Below are 26,810 nucleotides of genomic sequence, written 5' to 3' on the forward strand. Positions count from 1 at the left end.
TTGACCGAGGAAGCATCTCATTTTTGCCCACATTACTTCGAGTCAGATGTTCGTTGCCGAGGTAGAGATGTCCCTCGTCATGACGACGGGGGAGGATCTACTCACCCCAAAGATATGCTTCAGATTTTCACATATGATACCATATGTGTTGGGAAGGGACGAACACGATTCTTGTTAGAAGCCGAGTACAAAGCAGCGCATACTTACATATTGCTTAATACTCAAGAAGCGAAGGAATTTGAGCAGTAAGTTTGATTTCATTAATAATCGATTGTTGAATTAAATATTTATTACTTAGTTATTGATTTCTTTTAATAATGCAGTATGTTCATCAAGCAATTGCGCGAGTCGTATCCAGGAATAACTTTGCCGCAGATAGAGCAACAATTAGAAAATCACTATGCATTATGGTTCAATGAATATGTAAGTTTTCTATAATATTTAGTTTTATATGTTTTTAATTGTCAAAAAATGTAATTTATTCACCAAGTTTTTGGTATATAGGGCCAAAACAACTTGCCTCGTGATAGTCATTTGTACTATCTGTCACAAGGACCGTTGACCGAGGTCACAAGCTATAATGTTTGTATAGTCAATGGATATAAATTCCGCATAGACTCTTATGGGAAGAGTAAATCTACCGTCAATAGTGGGGTATGTATCAGAGGATCGAATTACAATTATGACGAGGATGACTCCTATGGAATTTTGAAAGAAGGTGTGGAGGTGGAATATTGTGCAAGACCGATTAAGAAAGTTGTTTTGTTCAATTGTGGATGGTTTGATCTGACTCCGCATCCACGTGGTGGTACAATTGTTCATCCGAAGTATAAAATTGTAGAAGTGAATACACTGAAGGAGTACCCGAAATATGATCCCTTTGTCTTAGCCAAACAAGCATCTCAAGTTTACTTTGTACCTTTTCCGAGCAAGAAAAAAGATAAGGAAAATTGGCGAGCAGTGCTTAAAGTTCGAGCAAAGAAATTTGATTCTAGTTACACTACTATGAAAGAAGCAGAAGAACATGCGGCTTTTCAAGAAGATGAAGTGGAAGTTCATGAAATTTCTGATGATGAGCGATTCATACACCCTGCACGTTGTGATTCTAGTGGAGAGGCCAAAGAAGGATGATGATGATGATGATGATGATGATGATGATGATGATGATGATGATGATGAATGAAATTTTCCATCCAGGTTGGTCTCATTTTAGTGCTGTTCTTTTTTAATTTCATTGAATTAAATAATATTGGTAGCTTTATAAAGTCATTTTATTGTTATTAAATAGACATTATATGATTTCGTGTGACTGAGTGGAGCAGGATTTTTGAAATCGTGTAAACGTATATATTTGGAAGAAATATGAGTAAATATATGTGAAATTAATAATTATATCAGTACACAAAACCATTCCGCAACTCTTTCTCCATTAATTTCCTTGGGAAAATTCGAAGAAAGGAAGCCATGCAAAAATGTATCCGCCATTTGGACCCTGAAAAACAAAGTTTCCAGACATGGTATAGACGCGAGAAGCTCTCGCGTGTTTAAATAAACACGCATGAAGCTCTTGCGTGTTTTAACTAAACACGCATCAGGATATCGCGTGTTTAACTAAACACGCGACACGCTCTCGCGTGTTTCAGCTAAACACAAATTCTGGTCCAGACGGCAGAGACCTCACTTTCTACTCGTCCAGCTCGCTCAATCTCTCACTCTCAGCGACGGCCAACGTTTCTAGCCGGCGAAAATCGAAGTGAATCCGTGATTTTGTTGCTCTAATTCCTATTTTAAGTGGTGTTAGGTAATTATTGACTATTAATTTCAATTATCATTGCTATATGTTAGTTAGGTATAGATTTAGGGTTTATGGCATTGAACTTGGTATTGAATTTTCGATTTTAATGTTGTTCAATATTTATCTAAGTATGTTGAATTTGTAGTATATGATGTTATGTCGCACTTATTTTGCAGGTTTAATGGTGTTTGTGAGTTTATATTGGGATGGGAAAATTATTCAGCTCCCAGGTTTGGGTGTTGCTTATGATCCCCCTCGTGCAAATTCATTTATTATATTGAATGAAAAGATATCATATTATCAGCTTGTATCAATGATATGTGAAAAAATTGGAATTGAGTTGGATGCACATACGATTGATTTAACATGGAGGCATCCTGTGGTTTTTAGTGGAGTGGTGAATTATATAGCTACACCAGTGGATGCTAATTTGTTGGAGTATATGTTTGGTGAAAATCCACGTCAAATTGAACTTTTTATTGAATATACTCCTGTTACCACTGCGTTGCAATTTGAACCACCTATCACTCATCATGATGTTGGAACGTCTAGGAGAGATGATTATCCTAGTTTTGATGTCGGGACATCTAGGAGGGATGATGAATATCATAGCTTTGAATTCAAACACATCTGGGAGAGAGGTTGATGAACCACTAGATGTACCAAATTTGACATGTGATGGTTATGATGGTTCTGATAATGGTGATGGTGCAGGTGGTTCTGATAATTGTGATGGTGCAGATAATGTTGGTGGTGCAGATGACTCTGATTGTGATGGTTCCGATGGTTCTCAACCAAGTGATTTTGATTATAGTGCAGAATCGTGTGAAGATTCTACAGACGATGAGGCACTTGATATGATGGTTGAGAAGTATGTACAACCATCTGTTCGTGGGGAGCAATTGTTCCCAACTATGTGCCTGAAGGGTTACCATTTTTTCGATCATTGCCATGTGAAGGCAGCCGAGGTTACTTTTCAGAAGACCATGGATTGGTTGATGAAGATATGTGGTATTGGGATGAGGATAATCCGAGACATATAGATGTGGGAACAAAATTTGATAGCAAATTGCAGTTGAAAACTGCTATCACATTATGGCACGTGGGAACAGGTCGGATGTATGAGGTTATGGATAGTCATTCAAGAAGATGGCATGCAGTTTGTAGGGACCCCTTTGGTCCGAAAAGAAGAGGCAGGGACCTTGGGCAACGCTACCCATGTAATTGGGAGGTTAAAGCAACGTTTAAGAAACGTGATGGTAGCTGGTCTATCAACTCATGGGTTGATCGTCATTGCTGTATGGGAGATCACGATCCAAGTGAACATGTTAATCTTACATCATCCATGATTGCTCTCTGCATTCGAAGTCAAATTGAAAACGATGCAGCATTCAAGCCTTCTGCAGTACGTACATATATCAAAGATAAATTTCACGTGAAAATCAGCTACAAGAAAGCATGGTACTCTCGCAGAAAAGCTATTGAGCTTGTATATGGTGGGTGGGAGGGGTCCTTCAGACAACTCCCCAGCTACCTGACTGAGTTGCAAACTCAAAATCCGGGGACAATCGTTGAGTGGTTGCATGACCCTGTATTGAGTCAAGGTAATACAAAGGTGTTCCGCTACGTATTTTGGGCATTTGGGCCAGCAATAGAGGCGTTCCAAGTAGCAAAGCCGGTCTTATCAGTTGATGGGACTCACCTGCGTGGAAGATTGAAAGGTAAACTACTTGCTGCAGTAGGTTACGATGCAAATAAGAATTGTTTGCCTGTTGCTTTTGCTATTGTCGATGAAGAAACAAACGAGAGTGGCTTTGGTTTTTGAATCTTGTGAGAGTGCATATTATAAAGCATGACCAGGAAGTGTGCATAATAAGTGACAGACATCAAGGCATTATAAATGCCATGAAGGCTGATGTGTGGAAAGAGGCACCAGTTGGTTATCATCGATTCTGTTTAATTCACGTTAGATCGAATGTGTTACAAAGACACAAAGTCCCCGGAGTGAAGAAATGGGTATGGATAATGGGTGAAGTGAGTGAGGAGCGGAGATATTGGACTGCAAGGCGTGAATTAGAAAAGGTGAGTCCAGAAGCTCTGAGGTATCTCGAAACCACCATAGATAGATCGCAATGGACTATGGCACACGATGAATTTCGTCGATGGGGTGAGACATCTACTAACATGGCCGAGTGTTATAATAATGTGTTGTTAGCTGCGAGGGAACTCCCAATTAGAGCTATCGTTGATATTACATTCTGGCGGACCATCAACTGGTTTGTTAACCGAACGACTCTAGCCAAACAATGTCAGACGCCTTTGACACCGTGGGCTTGGGAGTTATTTCAGAAGAATGACCAACGAGGGAGACGTCATCATGTTAGGACTACAAGCATAGCACGTGGCATCTATGATGTGCTAACCTATCACAGAGGTCCGGGTAGAGGCCATAATATACATGTTGTAGATTACCGTGAAAAGATATGCTCATGTGGAAAGTGGCAGACCTGGAGAATGCCTTGCTCTCACGCTGTTGCGGTGCTGAGAGAACGCAGTGATGACATCTTTAGTCATGTTGATACACGATACCACACAAGTGTTTGGATTCACCAGTACGCAGGTATGTTGTTTAAATACTTTGTATTCTTTCAATTTTATCATGTCTTACATCTGCACGTTTATGCAGCTGTGTTTCCGTCCACTCAGACACCAGATTATTGGTATGAACCTGAATGGACACTTGAATGTTCACCAGCACGGCTACTTCCTCGTTCACGTGGGCGATACAACAGAAGGAGGATACAAAACCAAATGGATGAGCGCGAAAGAAGATGCGCCAAGAGCGCCTCCTCGATGCCGCATTTGTGGGAGACCGGCCATAATAGAAGAAAGTGCACTTTAGGACGTGTTGTGTAGTTATTTTATGTTTCAGAATCGTGATTGAGGGTTGGATTTTATTATGTGTTTGAACCAAGATTAAGCCTGAAATGACATTGTTAAGTAATATTGTTTACAAAAAATTCGACAGAGTTTACTTTATTTATTGATCAATCCACCTGTAATAAACAAACAGTACATCTCAAATCAACCAACATATAATAACTCAACAGTACATCTCAAATCTACCAACATATAATAAGTCAAAAGTACATCTCACATCAATCCACCAGTAATAAATATACAATACATCTAATGATATTATTCTACTTAAATGACGAAGGTGTATATTTACTCGGGCCTTTTCCTCTGTTGTCACGGCTAGACCTTCTACGTGGGAACATACCCATAATTGTCTGAGACAAACTTGGTCTGGAGCGTTCCTTATCGGGACGGGATGTATGTGAACTGCTACTAGGTCGATCGAGTTGAACACTACTCCTAGGAGGGTCAATATGCTCTCTCCTCGTGGGGCGCTCTATGTAGGCACTACTCCTAGGAGCAACATCATCATCATCATCATCAGCATCTTCATCATCATCATCATCATCAGCAGCATCATCATCATCATCATTTGTCGGAGAGTGCACGATACGGACATCTGAAAAGAATGAATCCTGTGTAGTAGGATTCCATGGTAGCCCAGCTCTATCTAATGGAGTCACCCAACTAGACTGTGGCGCGTCTGACCAAGTAGGAAACCAACTAGAGGGATCTGGTGCTGGTGGATTTTGCAACAGTGTTCATCCCTACTTCTGGAAGCCTACCCGGCTGCGTGATATATGTAATGGTAATTTTAAAATACCACTCCATGTATTGTCGAGTCCTCATCACCTGCACGTGGTCTGCAAGAGGCTCCATGTAAGCGTTAGTAACGAACTCAGACCTTCTCTCCCAATATTGGATGTAGGCCTTGTTCTGCACAGCCCAGTTCGTCTTAGCCTTTCCACGCCGATTGGTTTTGAAGTGAGTTTCATTGAAACCCCAATCACGCAATTCCGGGATGAACGGCGTGCCTCCAAATTGTCTAACCACGCGTTCAGGTTCATGTGCTTCTACAATAGCCCAACACACAATGTACGTCACAGATCTCCAACTGTTGTTCATATCGAGGCAGGAGTCTGGCAATTGTCGGTCCACGTAGGGCATCCAAATAAACTACAATAACAAGTTTATATTAAAATTACCCAAATATATATCAAACATTATTCATTTTACCTGGCTATTTTGGAGTAATGACAACTGTTCACGATAATGTCGAACCGAATGTTTGGGGGCTCTGTTTATCATATAGGAGCCAGTCCACCTACAATAAAAAAGTTGTCAATTAAATATGTTGTCATTAAATACACAAATGAGAGGAAACAACAAACTTACATTAAGGCACATGGAGTGTTGTTTGTATGTAGACGTGCCGCTACAAAATCCGGTCTCAAAGTGGGCATTCTCTCCCACACCCAAAGTTGTAGGAGCACCGTCGGACCTCCAATGTCTGTCCTTTTGCCCATAGACGCCTCACACAGATTATGGTATAATGTAGCAAGTGCAGCACTCGCCCAACTAATCATAGAGGCAGCCTCTACATCTCGAAGTTGGGTCAACCACATGAGAGGTATCTTACACCCTGAGCCGTCGGGTAAGATCAACCCTCCCAATAGCACAAGCACAATCATACGTGCCCGTTGAATGTAGGCTTCGTCTTCGAGACCATCTCCTAACGGTTCAATCGCCATCCTATGTATTAGCGCGGATGCCAAGATACCGTTTTCCTTCATCTCGCTTTGAAGGGGATAGAAGCCCAAGAGCTCTTCACATAAACCCCTCCACCCAGATTCACAAAACCCATTTCCAGTGAAGGGTACTCCATCAACACGTAATGCCCATAATATTTGTACGTCTTGTAATGTAATGGTAGTTTCCCCTACGGGAAGATGGAATGTATGTGTCTCTGGCCTCCAGCGCTCAACCAAAGCTGTGATCAACGCATGATCTACATCCAGAGCCTTACCACAGAAAAGTATTCCACCAAAACCAAATCTACAGACATAATCAATCACGCGTCTGTGATGATTATCGATTTCCCAGAAATGTCCTTCAAAGCGCCGAATATTGAAAGAGGTTGTTTCCTGCCCTGCCCACGCCTTGCGCGATATATGACTGTGCTGATAATGCAAAACAGAAGGATCTTCTGGTCCATATCGGGACATCCTAATATAATCAAAATTTAACATGTTTAAGTATAAACCAAATGGTATAAAAAAATTTTAACTTAATAAATTCACTCAAATTCAACCATGTTCAATAATTCACAACCAAATTCAATAATTCAAAACCTAAATATCAACCACATTCAACAAATCAACACCAAATTCAACAAATTAACACCATATTCAACCATATTCAATAATTCAACAATAATTCAACCAAATTCAATAATTCATAACCAAATCAATAATTCAAAACCAAAGTCAATAATTCAACAAAATATCAATCACATTCACCAAATTAACATCAAATACAACAAAATAACACCAAATTCAACAAAGTAACACCTTATTCAACTGTATTCAACACTTCAACAAAACATCAACCAAATTGAATAATTCAACATCAAATACAACCAATTTCAACATAAAATCAACAAATTCAATAATTCAACACCAAATTCAACTAAATTGAACCAAAATACTTTCTAACCCATGAACCCTAACTATTATACCCACCTAAAAAATACCAATAAAATTCGAAAATAAGGGTTCAAACTTACCTAACAACACTTCAAATTGGAATGGGAGAGCTAAATATGGGATTTTCGCCGCTGCTTTCGCCGATTTTCGCTGCTTTCGGATCTGCGTCGCGTGTTTGGGGTCTGTTCTGCCTTCTGGACGTATTTTGGAAGCAAGAGAGACACGCGAGAGCGTGTCGCGTGTTTGCTTTAAACACGCGAGAGCGTGTCGCGTGTTTGCTTTAAACACGCGAGAAGAAGACGCGTCTTTCTTTTAATACACGCGAGAGGAATATGCGTGTTTCAATTTAAAACACGCGAGAGCTTCTCGCGTCTATACCATGGCTGGAAAGTTTTATTTTCAGGGTCCAAATGGCGGATACATTTTGTCATGAACTCCTTTCTTGGAATTTTGCCTAATTTCCTTCCACTTCTTTTTCTCCATTCTCTTAATCTAAACAAAAAACCCTAAATCTCGACCATGAATCCCGCATAGTTGCCAAAATCTAAGGTGCTTTTCTATTCCGGTTTGTTTCGTCTTTGATTTGGTAGATCCACAAGTGTTTTCATCGGGAATTCTGTTTAATTTTTTGATTTTGAAGCGCGAGTTCCGTGATTTCATCGGCAGATCCGTGAGTTTTTGTGATTCTATTTTAATTTTTTGAAGCGTGATTCTGTTTAATTTTTTGATTCCGTATGCTTGCACATCGATAATAGAAGTTTAGAACCAACTCAAACTCACAATGAAGTGTATAAACAAAGTGCATCAAAAAAGCTTGGAAAGTAAAATGATTTCTTAATATGTAAAGCTTGAGCACTCTGAATGCAGAAACATGTTTGATTTATGTATTTCTGAATGGTGGAATTGATCTTCTCTGAAATCATTTAATGCCGTTTCATTGTCTGAATAGACTCCCTACAATGCAATCTGGACATGTTATTTAAGACATTCCTTTTGTATTATGAATGTCTCTACATCAATATATGAGTTTACCCTATGTTATTTAAGTTATCAGGACGATGCATGTCCATATTGTATGAGTTTACCCTATGTTATTTAAGTTATCAGGACGATGCATGTCCATATTGTTCTAACACTCTTTTTCTTTTATTATTTGTGCAGAAAAATGCTAACGTCGAGAAATATGATCAAAATCTCGCGTTAGATGCATTTAAAAGAAAATGCAAAGTTAGGTATGGAGATTATATCAGCAAGATGAGAAAGAAAAAAGAAGAAACCAACCTACTTCCCTGAGGCCGTGTGGAATGACTATTGTAAAGCTTGGAATACGACTGATGCTATAAAGGCTTCCAAAAGATGTTCGAACAATCGCAGACAGGGAAAGAGAAGGCTATTGGCACACATGCTAATTGTTGTGTTGCATTTGATGTGACAGCCAAAAAAATGGTAAGAATTGTATTTTCCAGTTTCAGTTGTTTACATTTTTAATTATTGTTAAATTTTTATTAAAATTGTTTGCAGGCTAAAGAGATCCGGTCCAGGGAAAGCTCCCTCCATTTTGGGACCTATTTCTCAAGACTCATAGGCTAAAGGACTCACACGAGTTATGTTCACAACAAGCCAAAGAAATTGAGGTAATTTGCTGTTTGAGTTTTACTTCTTTCCGGGTTTCAGTTTAGGTGAATTTTATTGACATTATAAAACATGTTTAGCTTATTATCTTTTGTTAATTGCATGCTATTGTACGTTTGTTTGTTTGTTTGAAGGATATAGTTTTAGCATATTAAGATTTGAGTTTGATGTATATTGACTGTATAAACTATATATCACATGAGAACATATTGTTCATTAGATGATAAGTCGTGTATGTGAAGTATTTCTAATTAAAAGTTGGTTATTGGAATGATTTGCATGAATGTGAGCTTGGTGTATGCAGTTCATGTTTTGGGATAGTATTATGTTTAGATCTATGGTAAACAACATAAAACTACTGACTGCTACCACACCTAGAAGCAATAACTTCTGTAACTTTTCAACCTAACAACCAGACACTCTCACAATCCCAAAGAAGAAGAGTGAGTAGCATGCTTCTACCTGAACCACAAGCCTAAACCTGAGTTGAAACTGAAACAACATCCAATATGAGATTATTTAGGTTTTCAAAGATATAAAAATAGAATAGAATATGATAGATGATACTATTACAAACCAAATAATTGGAAACACAAATAGATAGACTATGCAGACATTATCTTTTGCTAATTGCTTGCTATTGTACGTTTGTTTGAAGGAGAGAGTTTTGGCAAGGGCTGAAGAGTTGCGTGCTGAAGGGGAAGATCCAGATTACGATGCAATCTTTCTCGAGCTTTCTGGGAGGGTTAAGAAAAGGAAACAGGTTCCTGGAGCTGGGCAAGCGACAAGCTTGTATTTTCCATTTGCTACCAGCTCAGCTGCGGGCTCTGCATCTTCCGGCTCGTCTGGCCTCAGCACTGAGCAAGTTGATGAGATTCTCGAGCGACGAGTACAGCCATTGCATCAAGAGATCAAAGAATTGCGGGAGCTAGTAAAAGTCCTCCGTCAGCAATTTCAAGAGTGAAACAATATTTTGGGAACTAAATTTGAATTGCCTGGCTAGTAGTATTTGAACTTAATTTGTGTTCTGATTGAATTGAAGTGTGAAACAATATTTTGTATCTATGTAAAATTTGAATTTTCGTCATTCAATCGAGTTATTTCATATTGTGATTTGAAAAAATAAATCCTAATATTAATTTTAAAAAAATTACAAATATTTAATAGAAAGTATTTTTGAATAAATGCTGAACAGCGAGCACCGCGGTGCTTGCAAAATGAAGTCAGAAAATGGAATTATTTTTGCAAGCACAAGAATGCTCACCGAAGTTGAATCTGCGACAACATTGAGGAAGGCGAGCAAAAAATTCTTGCAACGGCCACCAGATTTTGCAAGCCATTTTGCGAGCACTAGTCAATGTTCTTGCAAGTTTTCCGCATGTGCTTGCTACTGTTCTCGCAAATTTTGCGACAAGCGAAATGGATAGCAGCCTTTCTACTCGCAAAGTGCTTGCAAAATGACGTTTTGCGAGCATATATGCTCAAAGTGCTTGCAAATCAACGTTTTTTTAGTGACATAATAAAAAACTATAGCACACCATATCAATCAATTTTAAAAATCATCACCTTGCGCACGATGCCAATGAATATAATGTCCTTTTTATTATGATAACTAGTTCAATCCATGCGCAATGCGCAAATGACGGCCTTTAATAAATATCGATTTTAGTTAGTGTATTATACAGTACACTCGGGTCATCAGGATCGCTACCGGAAGACATTTATATTTTTAGAGAGAGAAAAAAATGGAGAAATTGAGAGAAGAGGAGATGTTAGTGTTGGAAATGGAAAGGATGGGATGGGGTAACTATAGTGTATAAATTATGGAATAAAAACATAAAAATATATAAAAATTCATGCGTTGAGGCCGATGATCGGCCCTTCTTCTGCAATTGGGGCCAATCATCGGCTATCACCCATCGGCCAAGGCCGGTCAATCAGCCAAAATGGGGAAAGAAGCGAGGGTCGTTCTTCGGCCCGTTGCCCGCAATGGTTGGCCGATAAGGGCTGATCTCAGGGCTTGGAGATCGGCCTCTTATAGTGAATGCTCTAACAGCTCATATTTAAGACTCAACTGTATTAATTTATATAATAAAATGAGAGCTCATATTTTCAATTTATTATCTTCTGTTCTATTGCTTTTTCTCAGAAGCTGGGCTATGTGAGTCATGTTACAACGTAATTTGGACAATGTCCGGAATGTCAATATCACATTATATTCCGTGACTATCCATCACAATTCCACCTCAGTGACTAATTTAATCTAGTAAAGACCAAAACTGGTCCTGAACATATGGTCATTTTACGATTTTGGTCCTAAACTTTATCTTTTGAATTTTTTTAGTCCTATACATTTCAAATCGGATCACAATTGGTCATCCGTTTACAAATCCGTTAATTTTATAACGGTCAACGGGTTTAACCCAATTTTGACCGATTAAAGCTCTTAATTATGATTTTTAACTCACTAATTATATCATTAATTATTATTCTAATTTATTACTCCTAATAAAACAAAACAAAACAAATATATTAACAATAAATATACTAAAAACAAATGAAATTAAAATAACAAAATAAAATTAAAATAAATTCCCTAACACTTAGCCAAAAACGAATCGTCTTCTCACTCTCCCATCTCCCTCCCGCGACGAATCACACTCCATCTCCCTCCCCCTCACTTCGATCACCGGCAAATCCCATTCCTGGACGAGGGATTAGAGTAGTTCTCGACGAAGCCTTGTACTTGACTAACCCTTTCTTATCGCCCAAACGAAGAAACCCTAGCCCAACGAACAAAGAAACCCTAAATGGAGAAGGGGAACAACAAGGAGAAGGAGAACGAGAAAGATGCAAATGAAGCTGGTCCTTCCACTGAAAATCTACCTCCTCCGAGTGAAAACACACCGACCCCGACTGATACTCGACCGCCACCACCACCTGCGTCTCAAAATCGACCGCCGCCGTCTCAAGATCCTTATCCTGAAGGTAAAATCTTTAATTAAAAGTGCTTTGATTAGGTTTGATTTGGATTTGTATTTAGGGTTTGAGTTTTTGGGGGACATATGCGGATTTGTTGTTGAATTTGTTGTTTGTTGTCCCCAAGCATAAGTAGATGTATTTTAATTGGGGATTGGGGTGTTTTTTCCAGCTTTTTTTCCAGCTTATTCTGTGTCAGCGAGGAAGAAGATGAGCCGCGATTTTTAATAAATTCTTATACAATTTTTCCGTTTTAATAAGTCCTTATACTTTTATATTTGATATATTTCAATCCTTATTTAACGGAGCCGTTAACTTTTCCGTTATAAAATAACACATCATATATTAATTATTTAAATATATTCCACCTAATATCCTAATTGGAAAATATCAACATAAGTATAAAAAAAGACAAAAACAAAAACAAAACCTAAAAAATTCCCAAACTTTAAAAGAATTTCATGGATTTATATCATTGGAACCAAATATTAAATTAATAAATATTCAAACTTCAATTAAATAACCTACGCATATATCACTCTTCTTTGATGAGTTCCAACTCTTATAATCGAATAACAAATTTCTTTGTGCGTCATTTTAGGTTTTATTTTTAATTTTTTTGTTTTTGTATTTTTATTTTTATATTTATGATGTTGATATTTTCCAATTAGGATATTAGGTGGAATATATTTAAGTAATTAATATATGATATTTTATTTTATAAAGAAAAAGTTAACGGTTTCGTTAACTTAGGATAGTAATATATCGAATATAAAAGTATAAGGACTTACTAAAACGGAAAAATTGTACAAAGATCTATTGAAATAAACAATCAAAGTATAAGGACTTAAGGATTGTTTTGCCATAAAAATATTGCATATTTAAAATTGAGTTGGTAGTTGTTTTGATAACTATGTGGTTATAAGTTATAACAACTAATCTACTACTATCATTAAAGGTGACCGGAGACTTGTACATATGTTAAGCTTTGAGCTTGAAAATTTTGTATTTGAACATTTTAATTATTTTAAGTATTTTATTGTCTTGTTATTTGTATATTAACAATAATAGAATGTATTGTAAGTGGAGAAAAAGTCTCATTTTATGATTTGATTGGGTGTCTTTTAAGTGGATGAATATGTGGTGGATGAATATGTGTAGTAAAATTGCAAATAAAGGAAAATATTAAAATAAAAGAAAAAAATATTATTCAAAAAATAACAAAAATATAAACGTGCATTAATATTCAGAACCATTGAGTGATCTCGGGGTTTTAACTTTAGAAAGGCCCGAGACACTAATGACTGCAGTCAAAGTTTCGTAGATGTCTACCATATCTAAACCATTGATGACAAGGAATGTGGCCGCATTCCAAGTCACTAGACCGACCAACTCGAAAGATAGCGCACGATCTCCCTTAGATGTACACTAACCTGAGTAGAGACTCACATACTAGTCAGACCCGAATTCGATTATTCATTGATGGCAAAAGCCACATCAGATAGGTTCCATAGAAAAACAAAACACGACATGAAAAATATTCAGAACATTATTTTTCGCATCAAAATATACTTATGACATAGTCCTTGTTTAAAAAGAAAGCCCAACTCGTTCGTTGAACATCTTACTTGTCCTCATGTTTCGTCCTCGAAAAGCGTGCATAAAAAGCCCATGATTTAATTAAGCCCGTCCTTTACTTTGTCTTTATCTCGTCTGGCCGAAGATATTCCAATCTTTAATCCACAACAGCTCAAGTCTAAAAATTTTCAGCCCAAGCTCCCATCTCCTCTACTTCAAATCATCAACCCATTATCTCTCACTTCTCAATTTGAGTATTCCCAAAAAACGCTAAATCAAACTCCAAAATTCCGAGAACTCCAATTCCTCTTTTGTCTCACGGTGCATCGCCTGCAACCTCCAATTCGCTCCACCGTCGACCTCCCTCTCTACTTCCTTCCTCTCTCTTCATATAATTTCGTCGCCAAAATTAGGGACAATTCCCCAAATCGTATCCCTCCTTCTTTCTGAACTTATCCCAACTTACATCTTTCTCTCTAATTCTGACTTCTCTCTATCTCTCGTGATGTTACGAACCATGGGGGTTACATATATAAATGTATATAATATTGTTAGAGATTTTGAAGGGTTGTAGAGTGAATTGCTTAAAATCGATGCTGAAAAGATGTACACTCAAGTGGGCTAAATAAAATAGGAATTATTCAAGTGGGCTAAATAAATAGGAGTAAGTGATTTGGGCTCAAGCAATTTGGTTTCAAATTGGGCTAGAAATGAATAATTATTTGGCCTAAAAAGTAAAATCCTTCTCTCGATAAAAGAAACAAAGGAGAAAATATTTCAGATGCAAAAACGACGTCTTTCGAGGACATATAAAAAGGTAGAAAAAGTCGGGGTGTTACAGAAGTACTATATCAAGTTGTATCACAAGTTGGGGGGTCTAAGTAGCATTTACTATTTATTAGATAATTATATACTTACTCCGTCCCAAAAAGATGGATTATTTTTTCATTTTGGATCGTTCTTTAAAATTAGACAAAGTCTAAATATGGAATATTTTTAGCCAATTATATTCCATTAATAATGTGGATCCACAATCCACTAACATTATTTTCACTACCTGTTTCCCTCTTTTTTTTACTTTTCTCAATCTCTGTCATACTATATCAATTTCACTTTGTTATCTATTTTTTTTGGATCGAGGAAGTATTTAATATGATTAGATAATTACAATGTTGTGTTGATATATATATATCACCTTCTTAGAAGCTCGAATATAAATGTCGTTGAGCACATAAAAATTAATACAATGCGAAACACAAAGTTATTTAAACAAGTCCGGAAATTTTTTAAACAATCAAACAAACAAATAGTCAACTACAATTAGTTGGCACGTTTATTTTGATTTTTTTTTAATTTCTACCTGATATGGTGCAATCTAAATGTTTGATAAAATGATTCAATGGAAGGTTCGTACATGCAGTCCCTTTCCTACAACAACTCCAATATGTTGAGCACATAATTAAATGAATACCATGCCAAACACAATAGCACATCAAATTAATCTATAAAATTCTATCACCTTGGGCACGATGCCAATGAAGAGTCTTTTATTATTATGTCAAACTCAATATCACAACAAATTAATCTATAAAAATCTATCACCTAGCTCAGGCCATCGGTGACAGGAGAGTTGACAACGGCCACTCTTAACATCATTTGATTTATATTTTTTTTAAAATTATTGTATTAATTTATATTTTTAAAAATTCCTAGTTACATTTGAATTGTCTCAAAAATAATTGCAGTAAGATAAATTTGAATATAAATATTCATATATTAAATATTGATATAATATATCATATAATTCTAAAACTATCCCATGAATGTATATGAATTATAAATAGAAATGTTAAATCTCATGATTACTTTAATACCTTAATTATAGCAAAATTTTATTTATAATTAATATCTAATATAAAATTTAAGAATGCGTAATTTTAGGTTTGTCCTCCAACTCTGAAAAATTGGAACATTTAGTTTGACATGAGTTTTAATTACATAATTAGTAAAGTAAGAGATAAATAAATATAAAAAGTTTTTAAAGTATTGTTAGTGGAGAATGTGTCTCACCTTATTAAAGAGAAAATAATTTCTAAAATTAAAATGTTCATACTTTTCACGGAAGGATTAAAAAAAAGGGATATTGACTCCTAATATCATAGAACTTTTAAAAAGTTAGGTTTTTCCCACAATCTTTTAATTTGCCAAATAATATTACGAATTTTACCAGAATTTGTTATTTCTCACCAACGGCTATATTAATGGGTGTACTTCAAGAAATCTAGTTGACATAATGAAGATAGACAAATTATTTCACAAATTTAACTTATAAAGTGTATATATTAAGATGTGCAGATCACGATGATTTAGAAATTGCACGAATCGTGAAAAAAAATATAAGTACTTGAAAATAAATAATGAACACTCCATAAATATATCATTGACGAGGCAAAACTAAATAATTAAAGCTGCTGGTAGCGATCCAAGAATTTCGCAGTGTGCCAAATTTGACTGTTTGATGCCACCGTAGCTTTAAAATTGGATCTCATCAAAATATTGAATATTTAAAATTGAGTTGGTAGTTGTTTTGATAACTATGTGGTTATAAGTTATAACAACTAATCTACTACTATCATTAAAGGTGACCAGAGACTTGTACATATGTTAAGCTTTGAGCTTGAAAAATTTTGTATTTGAACATTTTAATTATTTTAAGTATTTTATTGTCTTGTTATTTGTATATTAACAATAATAGAATGTATTGTAAGTGGAGAAAAAGTCTCATTTTATGATTTGATTGGGTGTCTTTTAGGTGGATGAATATGTGTAGTAAAATTGTAAATAAAGGAAAAAATTAGGATAAAAGAAAAAGATATTATTCAAAAAATAACAAAAATATAAACGTGCATCAATATGTATAGACATCCCAAACGAACAAAGTTAGCACTCGTAGGGTCTATACATCAAGTACATTTAAATTGAAAGCAACAGATAATTTATTCAATATCAATTGTAGCACTAGAGCTTAGTAATGTATCACAGTCATATTAGACCGGGTAATTGAAAACCCGGTCACAGGATCATAGGAAACAATCTCGAAAGTGGCGTAACCACGGGCAAGCCGGAATTTTCCTGTGCCGCCCACTATTGCCGCCTCTGATGCATGCACAAGTGATTGCTCGTAGGAACCTTGTATTTCAATTGTGCTACCTTTATATTTTCCGTTGATAAACACAACCGACATTAGCATCTGAGCTTGGGTCCCATCTAAGGCTGATATGATGTATATACCCCGGCCCCTTGCAATTGGGACCGAGTCCTTCTTAATTCCCTTGTATATTGGGTCATCTGTGCAAAACATGGCTCCAAACTTGGTGAAGTTTAGTTGTCCGGTCGATGGGCCTGGTATCTCGATCGTGGTGGCATTTGGGCCGCCGGCATAGTCATGGTAGTAGATCGTCATTTCGATCTCCTTGTGATGCCCTAATTTTGCCGTAGCATATGTGAAAGTGGCAAGAAATAGAAGTAAGGATAATGTGATTTTGATGGATGCCATAAATTGACAACTCAATTGCAAGATTAGTTGAGTTTTGTGTGATTTGATTTCAACTTTTCAAGGCTTATTTAAAGCATCAAGGGTTCGAGAAAATTAGAACATGAAAATTGACTTGCCAACTAATAGTGGATGGTTATTTGCTGTCAGTAGCTATAGAAAATTAAGAATCAAGATGTAGTATCACATTAATAATAAAAAAGGCAATATCTTCATTGGCACCGTGCGCAAGGTGATGATATTTAAAGATTAATTTGGTTTGGGTATTGTTTTTAATTGTGTGCTCAACATATTGCAATTATTGTAGGAAAGGGACTGCAACCAATTATATGGACTACTAATTAAATTAAAATTTGTTGAGGCATCTTGAAATTAAAGGAAAATCCAAAAAATAAAATGTCTATTACCTATAATTGTAAATGAATCGTGGTTATTCACTATTTAAAATCTAATTGAAAATAATATTTGTGGAGAGTTATAAACAAGAAAAGCTTGAATTGGACAATACTTTGGATCGTTGTCTCGTGAAGCTTTACCTGTATTTGTGGGTTAGACAAAATATAATTACAGTGGATTAATAATTATTTATTGCCGTATATTTCTAATAAAATTTTCAAATAGATAAATAATACTCCCTCCGTCCGCCATTAAATGTCACATATTTCCTTTTTCGTCCGTCCGCCAATAAAGTCCTATTTTACTTTTACTATATTTAGTAGGTGGAAGGACCACGAGAGGGGCGCGAATTCGGACCAAGTTATATTGAAGATAACCGAACCGATTGGATCAGTTAGCAAATGTCGTTGCCACTAGATCGATGCAAACTCGCTCTCGCTCGTTTCCTACCAAAGTAATTTGTAAACTCCCAATTTTGCACTACTTTAATAGTAAAGCGGCAAGTTCGGGGTCGATCCCACCGAAAAGTTGGTGTGTCGAGTGTGTGAGTAGTGAACAGGGGGTTGGCTGCTGCCACACTTTAACTTCGTCCAGCTTATACCTCCGATTTTTTTTATTTTATTTCTCCCCTGGACTACGTCCAGCTTATACCTCCTCTTCCTGGACTTCGTCCAGCTTATACCTCCAAAAACCCCCTTTTTTTCTTTTTCTCCTTCATACTCTACTCCCTAAGCATCAAGTGGTAGCCCCCATTTTTTTATAAGTCAGCTCTCAATGTATAGGCTTATAACTGACTCTTAAAGTGGGGCTTCACAACTAGGTTATCTAAGGCATCTTCTATCGTCCTTACTTCATTCAGGCCGTATTCAGCTTATTAAGGGAAAAATGCATCAAAGTTGACATGCATCCTATCTTCAATTGCTCTTACTAAAGAGATCTTGCCTTATTATATCCACTAGCTCATGTGATACTTAAAAAAAACTGAACCTAGAGACACCTATATGACTCCCTCCCCCTCCCACTTCACTCAAGCTTGTCCCCAAGCTATCCCAGTGAAGGGGGGAAACAGGGAAGTACAAAACAGACTACTACGAAACACATAACCAGCAAAACGCACACTCAAAACAAACTTCTCACACTTAGACCGAGCACCGGGCTAAGTGGGAGAAATTCCAAAAAACAAAAACCACACATGCTTGAAAAGAAACACAAACTTCTCACACTTAGACCAAAGATTGGGCTAAGTGGGAGAAGACAAGTATAAGCGCAGACAAATATATATACAGAGCATGCCGTAAAAAAAAACACACAACAGAAACATCAAACAAACAAACATAAGACTGAAAGAAAACAAAAAAGAAAAACTAAAAGTAAAGTTACTTGGTCAAGGGGGGTTCATTTCGGGGTTTTGGCTCCCTCGGGAGCCAACCTGCGGTGGAGCGTATGGGCGGGTTACTTTTGCTTTCTTTCTTGCCGGCGACTCCGGCTTATCTGTCTCCTTCTCACTTGAACTGGACACTGTCTTCTTAACTGAAATGGGCTTTGAGGCAGACGGGGCGGTCAAGGGCTTTGACGATGGTGGGGGATACTGGGGAGTTGAACTTCCTGGCCATGGGTGGGTAGGCATGTGGCTAGGCCCAGCAGGCAATTTCGTCTGCGGCTCAGCAAAGTTCTCCTTCAGCCATTTCGTCATCATCATCATTAACTGGACGGCCTCCGCCATCCGATCATTTTGCCTAGATGACTTCCCCACCATGACAGTGACGCGCCCCTTGAGGGCCTGCATCTCTTCCCTGACTCCACCGAGCTCTGTCCGTATCCCGGCCATTTCTTTCCTGGCGTCGCCGAGTTCCTTGCTCATCACACCCATTACCTTTCTGAATTCACCCAATTCGTTGTGCATCACACTCACTTCTACTTTCATCTCCTCCACATCCATACTAGCTTTCGACTCACCAACATCCTGCTCTAGCTTGACCTGGGGCTCCAACCTGCCAACTTCGTAGAAACAAACGTCCTTCCCATGCATGTACAACAACCCTTTGTTGAAGAAGTAGTCTACGTTGAAAACCTCCGGGGGCTCACACATATCTACCTCGGGGGCAGATTTGGCGATCTTCATTATCGTGTTGCGTTGAAGATAAGCCCCCAAAAGGTGACATGTATACATATGACAGGAAGGGTTTGCGGCCATTTGATGACACGTCTGGGCTAGCCAGTAGCCCAAGTGCACTTTGACGTCCTTGGCCATACACCAAGTAAAGTAGAGATCTGCCGTAGTCAAGGCAGAGTTGGTTGTCCCCATAAGATTATAGCTGATAAAGGTCTGAGCAAAGCGAAGAATCTGGTTGTCGATATGAAACACCTTCGAATAACTAGTTTTGAACTGGCCCACCTTAGGATGAGTCACGAACTCCCAGGCTGTTTGTGGCTTGAATCCGGGCATGCACTTTGGAGGGGACCATCCGGTCGTTCCAGATTCCCTCATCGTCATCCTTGCGAGTGAACAGTCCCATTCGGAGAGACCATTCCCGGATACTCATCTCATGTTCTTCGGTGAACAGACGAAAAGTGATCGCGTCTACATCCAAATCTGTAGTAGACTTCAATCGGAAGGTAGAGAAGAACTCACGCGCTAGGGCCGTCGGTACTTCCGCAGTGCTATGCTTTAACAGCCAGTCAAACCCGATAGCCTCGATGTATTACCGAAATTCCGCATCACAGTCTATCTCCTTCAGTTCCTCGGGATCATAACGTTTCCCCGATTTAGCAAGCTTACCCGTGCTGCACCGTTCCTTATAAGTCGCTTCCCGCTTGGGATCAGCGAACTTTCTCATCGCATCTAGCAATCCTTTCGTGACCCATACCTCCGCAGGCTCGAAGTTTAACTCCTTCTCTGGCTCTTCAAACTCACCTCTTCAGATGCACTGGACTGGGCAGGGTTAACTGGTTCCTTCGCGGATGGTACCTTCGCGGGATGAGGAAGGGGCTACTTGTTTACCCTTCCTTCGCGTATGGTACCTTCAACTGACTCGCCCCCAGCGGGTTTCTTCGACTTCTTGACCAAGGAAGGGGCTGCTTGTTTACCCTTCCTTTTCCTCTCCACCGCTTAGCGGTGCTCCTCCTCGGTGCTAGGTCCAGGAGAATCTGCTTTCCCGGTTTCCTTAGCCGCTAGATCCAGTACTTCCCTTCCAGTAGGTTGGGCTGTATCATCTATCTCATCCAACAGGCTTCGCCGAGCCTGCCGCTTAGTTTCTCGTTTGTCTACCGGTGAATCTGTCCGTTCCGGAACATCTGTCAGATCCACTACTAGCTGCACCGCACCATCGACGGGTTCCGGTGTTTCTTCAGTAACGAGGACAGCCACCTCCTCAGACAATTCAGGGGTTGCCCCCGCAAAGTAAATAGGGCTTTCCCCCCTCCAACCGTTTTTCCACTAGGGCTTCATCGCCCACAACCTACACAGGGGTTTCCTCCTCCAAACCTTCGACAAGGGTTTCCCCTTCCAAACCTTCGACAAAGGTTTCCCCTTCTACTACTCCTATAACAAAAACAGGGGTTTCCCCCTCCAAAACTTCACTAGAAATAACAGGGGCCTCCCCCTCAGCCTTTTCAGCCGGGGTTTCCCCCTCTGATAACCCGGCAGCAACAATTGGGGTTTCCCCCTCAACCACAAACGCCGACCTTTGGTCTTCGACCGCTAAATACTCTAACCCAACTGCCAGATCTGCCTCACCCCCTGTTTCTTTCACCGCGTCCGTCACGCTGGTGGGCGACTCTGTTGTTATCTGCAAAACAGTGTGCTGAGTCGCCGAGCTATCGGGAATAGTGGGTGGTGGTGGTGGTGGTGTTGAAACGGTAGTTGCGGTGGACGGTGTGGTTTGCCCCATCATTGCTGTAAACATGACAAAGGCTTTCATCGCCTCTTCAGGACCGCCGAACTTCTGCATTAAGTCGGACATAAACGCTGCCGCACCGGCGTCGGTAGATGTGGTAGGTTTACCGGCTTCCGATTTGTTGTCCATGACTTGAATCTGAAAAACACAAAAAAAACTTGGAAGAAAAATTTAATTAGGGTTAAAGAAAGGTGGGTTTCGTGAGAGAGAGAGAGCTTTTAGGGATTTTTAGAGTGAGAGAGTGTTTGTTTTTAGAAATAAAGAATAAGGAGGGAAAATAGGTATTAGATAGGAATGGGAACGGTTTGCAGGTGGTTGCAGACATGAGGTCAGCAACCGTACGCCTTCCCATAAAGTGTAAATTTGAAATTCGAGTTGTACCGCTTCCCTCTCAAATTAAAACTCTCTGCCCCATGTAAACACTCTTCTCTGCCGCTCCACACTTAGAGAAAAACAACAAAAATGAAACGCCAGGTTCCCAGGTCAAGGATTTAAAATATGACAAAACAATTTCCCTAAGGAAATCTGGCATTCCGAAAATATTTTTGGAAGATTAGAATATTTTTCTTTGTTTGGAAATTTTTTTCATTTAGGAAAGCAATTAAATTATTTACACATGCAATTTGGCACTCTCGAGATTCCCTGGTTCAGTGAATAGATATAAACATCATCCCAATTTACCTGACCCAGGAATTCATCGAGAGCACTGCTTGCTAAACTAATTAGGCGATAATGGAGAGTGTGCGTAGTGGAATTTCCTCCACTACACACAACTTAGAATTATCCCTAAAAACCTTTACACTATGACCATTAACAAGAAATGGAGTAGAGTTTGAGGTACTGCCCTGAATTTCCACAGCTCCGTTTGCTCGAAGGCCAACAACAGTGTATGGCCCTACCCATTTGGACTTTAGCTTCCCAGGCATCAGTTTGGGCCTAGATTGAAAAAGGAGTACCTTCTGCCCTACTTGGAGTTCCTTGACCCGGAGATTCTTATCGTGCCAGAGCCTTGTCTTCTCCTTGTACCACATTGCGGACTCATATGACTCCCGTCTCAATTCTTCCAACTCTTGAAGTTGCAATTTCCTCTCTTCCTCACAAGACTGGGGTATCATGTTAATCTCCTTGACCGCCCAGTGTGCTCTGTGCTCCACTCCTACGGGCAGATGGCACATCTTGCCAAAAACCAACCTGTAGGGTGACATTCCAATAGGCGTTTTGTATGCTGTCCGGTAAGCCCACAATGCATCTCCTAGTCTCTTACTCCAGTCCTTCCTTGACGGATTCACCGTTTTTTCCAATATCGTCTTTATCTCCCTGTTGGAGATCTCGGCCTGTCCATTAGACTGAGGATGATACGGGGTAGAAAGCCTATGGTGGACCTCGTATTTCCTCATCAGAGCTTCTATTGTCCTGTTACGGAAGTGCGTCCCTTGGTCAGAAATAATTGCGCGCAGCACCCCATATCTATTAAAGATGTTGGCTCTAAGGAACTTGGCCACTTCTTTGGCTTCGCAGGACGTGGTGGCCTTTGCTTCTATCCACTTCAAAACATAATCTACAGCCACAAGTATGTAAATATTCCCATATGAAGATGGAAATGGACCCATGAAATCCAATCCCCAAACGTCGAAAATCTCGCAAACAATCACTGGGAATTGCGGCATTTCATCTCTCTTCGAAATTCCTCCCGTTTGCTGGCATCTTTCACAGTTTTGGCAGAATTCGAAGGCATCCTTGTGTAACGTAGGCCAATAAAAGCCACTATCTAACACCTTCCTTGCGGTTTTCCTCGGTCCAAAGTGACCTCCACAAGCTAGGGCATGGCAATGATTCAGCACATCCCCCTGTTCCTATTGTGGAATACACCTTCTTATTACTTGGTCAGCTCCCATTCTCCATAAATACGGGTCGTCCCAAAAATAATACTTGGCTTCGCTTTTCAGTTTCATCTTCTGGGCCCGGGTAATTTCTTGCGAACTAGGTACTTCTCCAGTGACCAAATAGTTTGCTAGGTCTGCGAACCAAGGTTCGGCGTTCAGCTGGCACTTCCCTTTTTCAGAATCCCCTGGACCTATTACTGCCATTATCTCTTCCCATCTAATGGGTCTAGCAAAATTTTCCATGTAATACAGATGCTCCTCTGGGAATGCATCAGGTATTGCTTCGTCAGTCTCTCCCTGGAAAATTCTACTCAAGTGGTCTGCCACTTTATTTTCTATCCCCTTCTTGTCTCTGACTTCCCAATCAAATTCCTGCAAGAATAGCACCCAACGGATTAACCTTGTCTTGGATTCCTTCTTAGCCAGTAAGTACTTAATAGCTGCGTGATCAGTGAAAACTATCTCCCTCGACCCCAGTAAGTATGGTCAGAACTTTTCAAAGGAATACACGACCGCCAGCATTTCCTTCTCCGTTGTGTCATAGTTTTTCTGAGCTTGATTTAGTGTTTTCGATGCATAAAAAATCACATAGCTTTTCCTATCAATTCTTTGACCTAGCACTGCCCCTACTGCGTAATCACTTGCGTCACACATTATTTCAAACGGTAAACTCCAGTCAGGCGCTCTAATAATAGGAGCAGAGACTAGTTTATCTTTCAATAGCTGAAAAGCTTCCTTGCACTTCTCATTGAAAACGAAATCCACATCATTATGCAACAGATGAGTGAGTGGTTGGGCAATCTTTGCAAAATCCTTAATAAATCTTCTATAGAAACCTGCATGCCCTAGGAATCCCCTTACTTCTTTCTGATTCGTAGGGTAAGGCAACTTCGAAATTGAGGACTAAATTCTTATCCCTACATCTCCTCAACACTATATCCAAGCTAGATAAATAGGAGTCAAAAGAATTCCCATACACAGTGAAGTCGTCCATAAAAATCTCGATACAATCCTCTAGCAGATCCGAGAAGATACTCATCATACACCGTTGAAAAGTGTCTGGCGCATTGCACAACCCAAACGACATCCTTCTATAAGCATACGTGCTAAAAGGGAAAGTAAATGTAGTCTTCTCTTGATCTTCGGGATCTACATAGATCTGGAAGTATCCACTATATCCATCAAGGAAGCAGAAATATTGCTTACCTGCCAATCTTTCCAGCATCTGATCGATGAAAGGCAGGGGAAAATGATCCTTCCTAGTTGCTTCATTTAACTTCCTATAATCAATGCACATCCTCCACCCAGTAACAAGTCGAGTGAGAACCAATTCATTCTTATCGTTCTTGACTACCTGAATCCCTGACTTTTTAGGTACCATATGGACCGGACTAACCCACTCACTATCAGGTATGGAGTAAATGATTCCTAGCGAAAGCAGCTTCAAAACTTCCTTCAGAACTTCATCTCTCATGTTCGGATTTAGCTTTCGTTGTGGGTCTCTACAGGCCTTCGCACATTCCTCCAGCCTAATGTGGTGCATGCAAAGATCAGAACCGATCCCCACTAGGTCTGAGAGAGTCCATCCTATTGCCTTCTTATTCCTTCTGATTTCCTCCAGTAACTCCCTTTCCTGTTCCTCATTCAAGTTGCTGTTGATGATTACTGGAAATGTCTCATTCGCTTCTAGATAAGCATACTTGAGTTCCGGTGGAAGCGTTTTTAATTCCTTCTTAGGAGCACTTGTTTCCTGGGGCAAGGGATCATTTCCTTCATCAGTTTTCATTCCCTTCCCAGACCTGGGATTAGTTTCCATACTAGCCACATGAGCTGATCCTCTTGACCTAGCTGACTTCGGATTAGTACAGAACTCTGAAATAGCTTCGGCCAACTCCTCATCTGTCAAATCTTTTGTGTTCATTGCCTCGCACCATCCAGCTACCTCTCTGTCAATAGAGTGACTTAATTCTGAATTAACCACCTGCTCCTGCATCAACTCAGTCTCAAGATATTCCTGGACCAGGGGGTTAATAACATCGATAGCATGTAAATTTTCAACATCTAAAGGTTTCTTCATTGCTTCTTCGATGCTAAATGTATATTTCTCCCCATTATGGTCCAGGCATATGGTCCCATCAAAAACATCAATTATGGTCTTAGCGGTATGGAGAAAAGGTCTTCCTAGAAGCACACCGCTAGACTCAGCAGATTCATTATCACTCATTTTAATAACATGGAAATCGGCCGGATACATAAAATCATGCACTTTGACAATAACATTTTCTAAAACTCCCTCTGGACAAATGCACGACCGATCCGCCAATTGGATTACCACTTTTGTATCTACCATCCATACTCCTACCAGCTTCTTGTAAATGGAAAGCGGTAAAACATTTATCGATGCCCCTAAATCACACATAGCAAGCTCAATTCTGACATCCCCGATTGAAATGGGTAAGGTGAACATACCTGGGTCAGTGCATTTTGATGGCATCCTTCGCTTCTGAATTACTGCTGACACATTTTCTCTAATTAGAATCTTCCCACTGGGTCTGGTCTTCCCAGCTATGAACTCCTTAATGAACTTACTGAATAACGGAAATTTCAGAGCCTGCAAGAATGGTAAGTTAATCTCCAACTTTCCAAAGATATCCATAAAATCCACCGGTTCATCCTTCTTCTTCTTAGCTTCTCCTCAGTGTGGGAACGGTTTCACTTGTTTCTCTGCACCTGTAGAACCTTCATCCGAAAACTCATCAGTTCCTTTTCTTGCTACCTCATTCTCCACTTCTGGCCCTAGGTCTAGAAAAAATGGTTCAACCACACTTGGTAAAGGTTTCTCCAAATCACCTTCCTGAAGGTTATCTATATTCCTAGAACCCCCTGCTTCCACATCCTCGGACTCAGAAATTAGGTCCTTCCTTACATTGCCCTTCACGGAAGGCGTTTCTTTCTCCTTCCTCATCGCTGGACCTTCATAACCTCGCCCAGATCGCAAAGTGATTTGACTGATGTTAGCTCTGTCTGGCGGCCTTACTGAGGCAGGAATCTTCCCTTCGTTTCCTCGCATCTCGCTCAAGGATGTAGCGATCTGGGACATTTGTTTTGCCAACATATCCATTGCTGCCTTTTGTTCCAATTGAGCATCCTGGAGCTTATGCACCACGTCATTATTGGACTGCATATTGTTTTGTATATGTTGTTGAGAACTGACTAGGTCATGTACCAGATCATCTAGATTCCTTGGTGGTTTAGAATTAGACTGGCAAGAACTTGGTCCTGGACCCAGATGCGGACCACTTCCTTGATTCTGGCGGATGTTTCCTTGACCTCCTGAACTGTTGTTATACTGATTTCCCTAGTAAGTAGGTTGGGGATTCTGATAATTTCCGGTGTAGTTCCTTTGATGTGGTGGCACATAAGAGTTCCCCTGATTCTGATTCTTGTTCCCCCAATTAGAGTGATCTCCCTGGT

The 26,810-nt window shown here is 39.3% G+C and overlaps 2 protein-coding genes across 2 annotated transcripts; both read right to left on the reverse strand.

Annotated features, from left to right (window-relative positions):
- Positions 1 to 5,437: 5,437 nt before the first annotated feature.
- Positions 5,438 to 8,083, reverse strand: LOC121791351 (serine/threonine-protein phosphatase 7 long form homolog). Its single transcript, XM_042189329.1, has 4 exons — positions 7,500 to 8,083; positions 6,110 to 6,940; positions 5,951 to 6,038; positions 5,438 to 5,890 (listed from the first exon to the last, which is right to left on the reverse strand). Exons 2-4 carry the CDS (start codon positions 6,937 to 6,939, stop codon positions 5,438 to 5,440), a joined length of 1,371 nt encoding a protein of 456 aa, XP_042045263.1. The 5' UTR covers position 6,940; positions 7,500 to 8,083.
- Positions 8,084 to 16,462: 8,379 nt separating this feature from the next.
- LOC121791350 (dirigent protein 22-like) lies at positions 16,463 to 17,179 on the reverse strand. Its single transcript, XM_042189328.1, has one exon. It carries the CDS (start codon positions 17,162 to 17,164, stop codon positions 16,634 to 16,636), a length of 531 nt encoding a protein of 176 aa, XP_042045262.1. The 5' UTR covers positions 17,165 to 17,179; the 3' UTR covers positions 16,463 to 16,633.
- Positions 17,180 to 26,810: the final 9,631 nt, after the last annotated feature.

This window comes from Salvia splendens, unplaced genomic scaffold, assembly GCF_004379255.2.
Source record: "Salvia splendens isolate huo1 unplaced genomic scaffold, SspV2 ctg783, whole genome shotgun sequence".
NCBI lineage: Eukaryota > Viridiplantae > Streptophyta > Magnoliopsida > Lamiales > Lamiaceae > Salvia > Salvia splendens.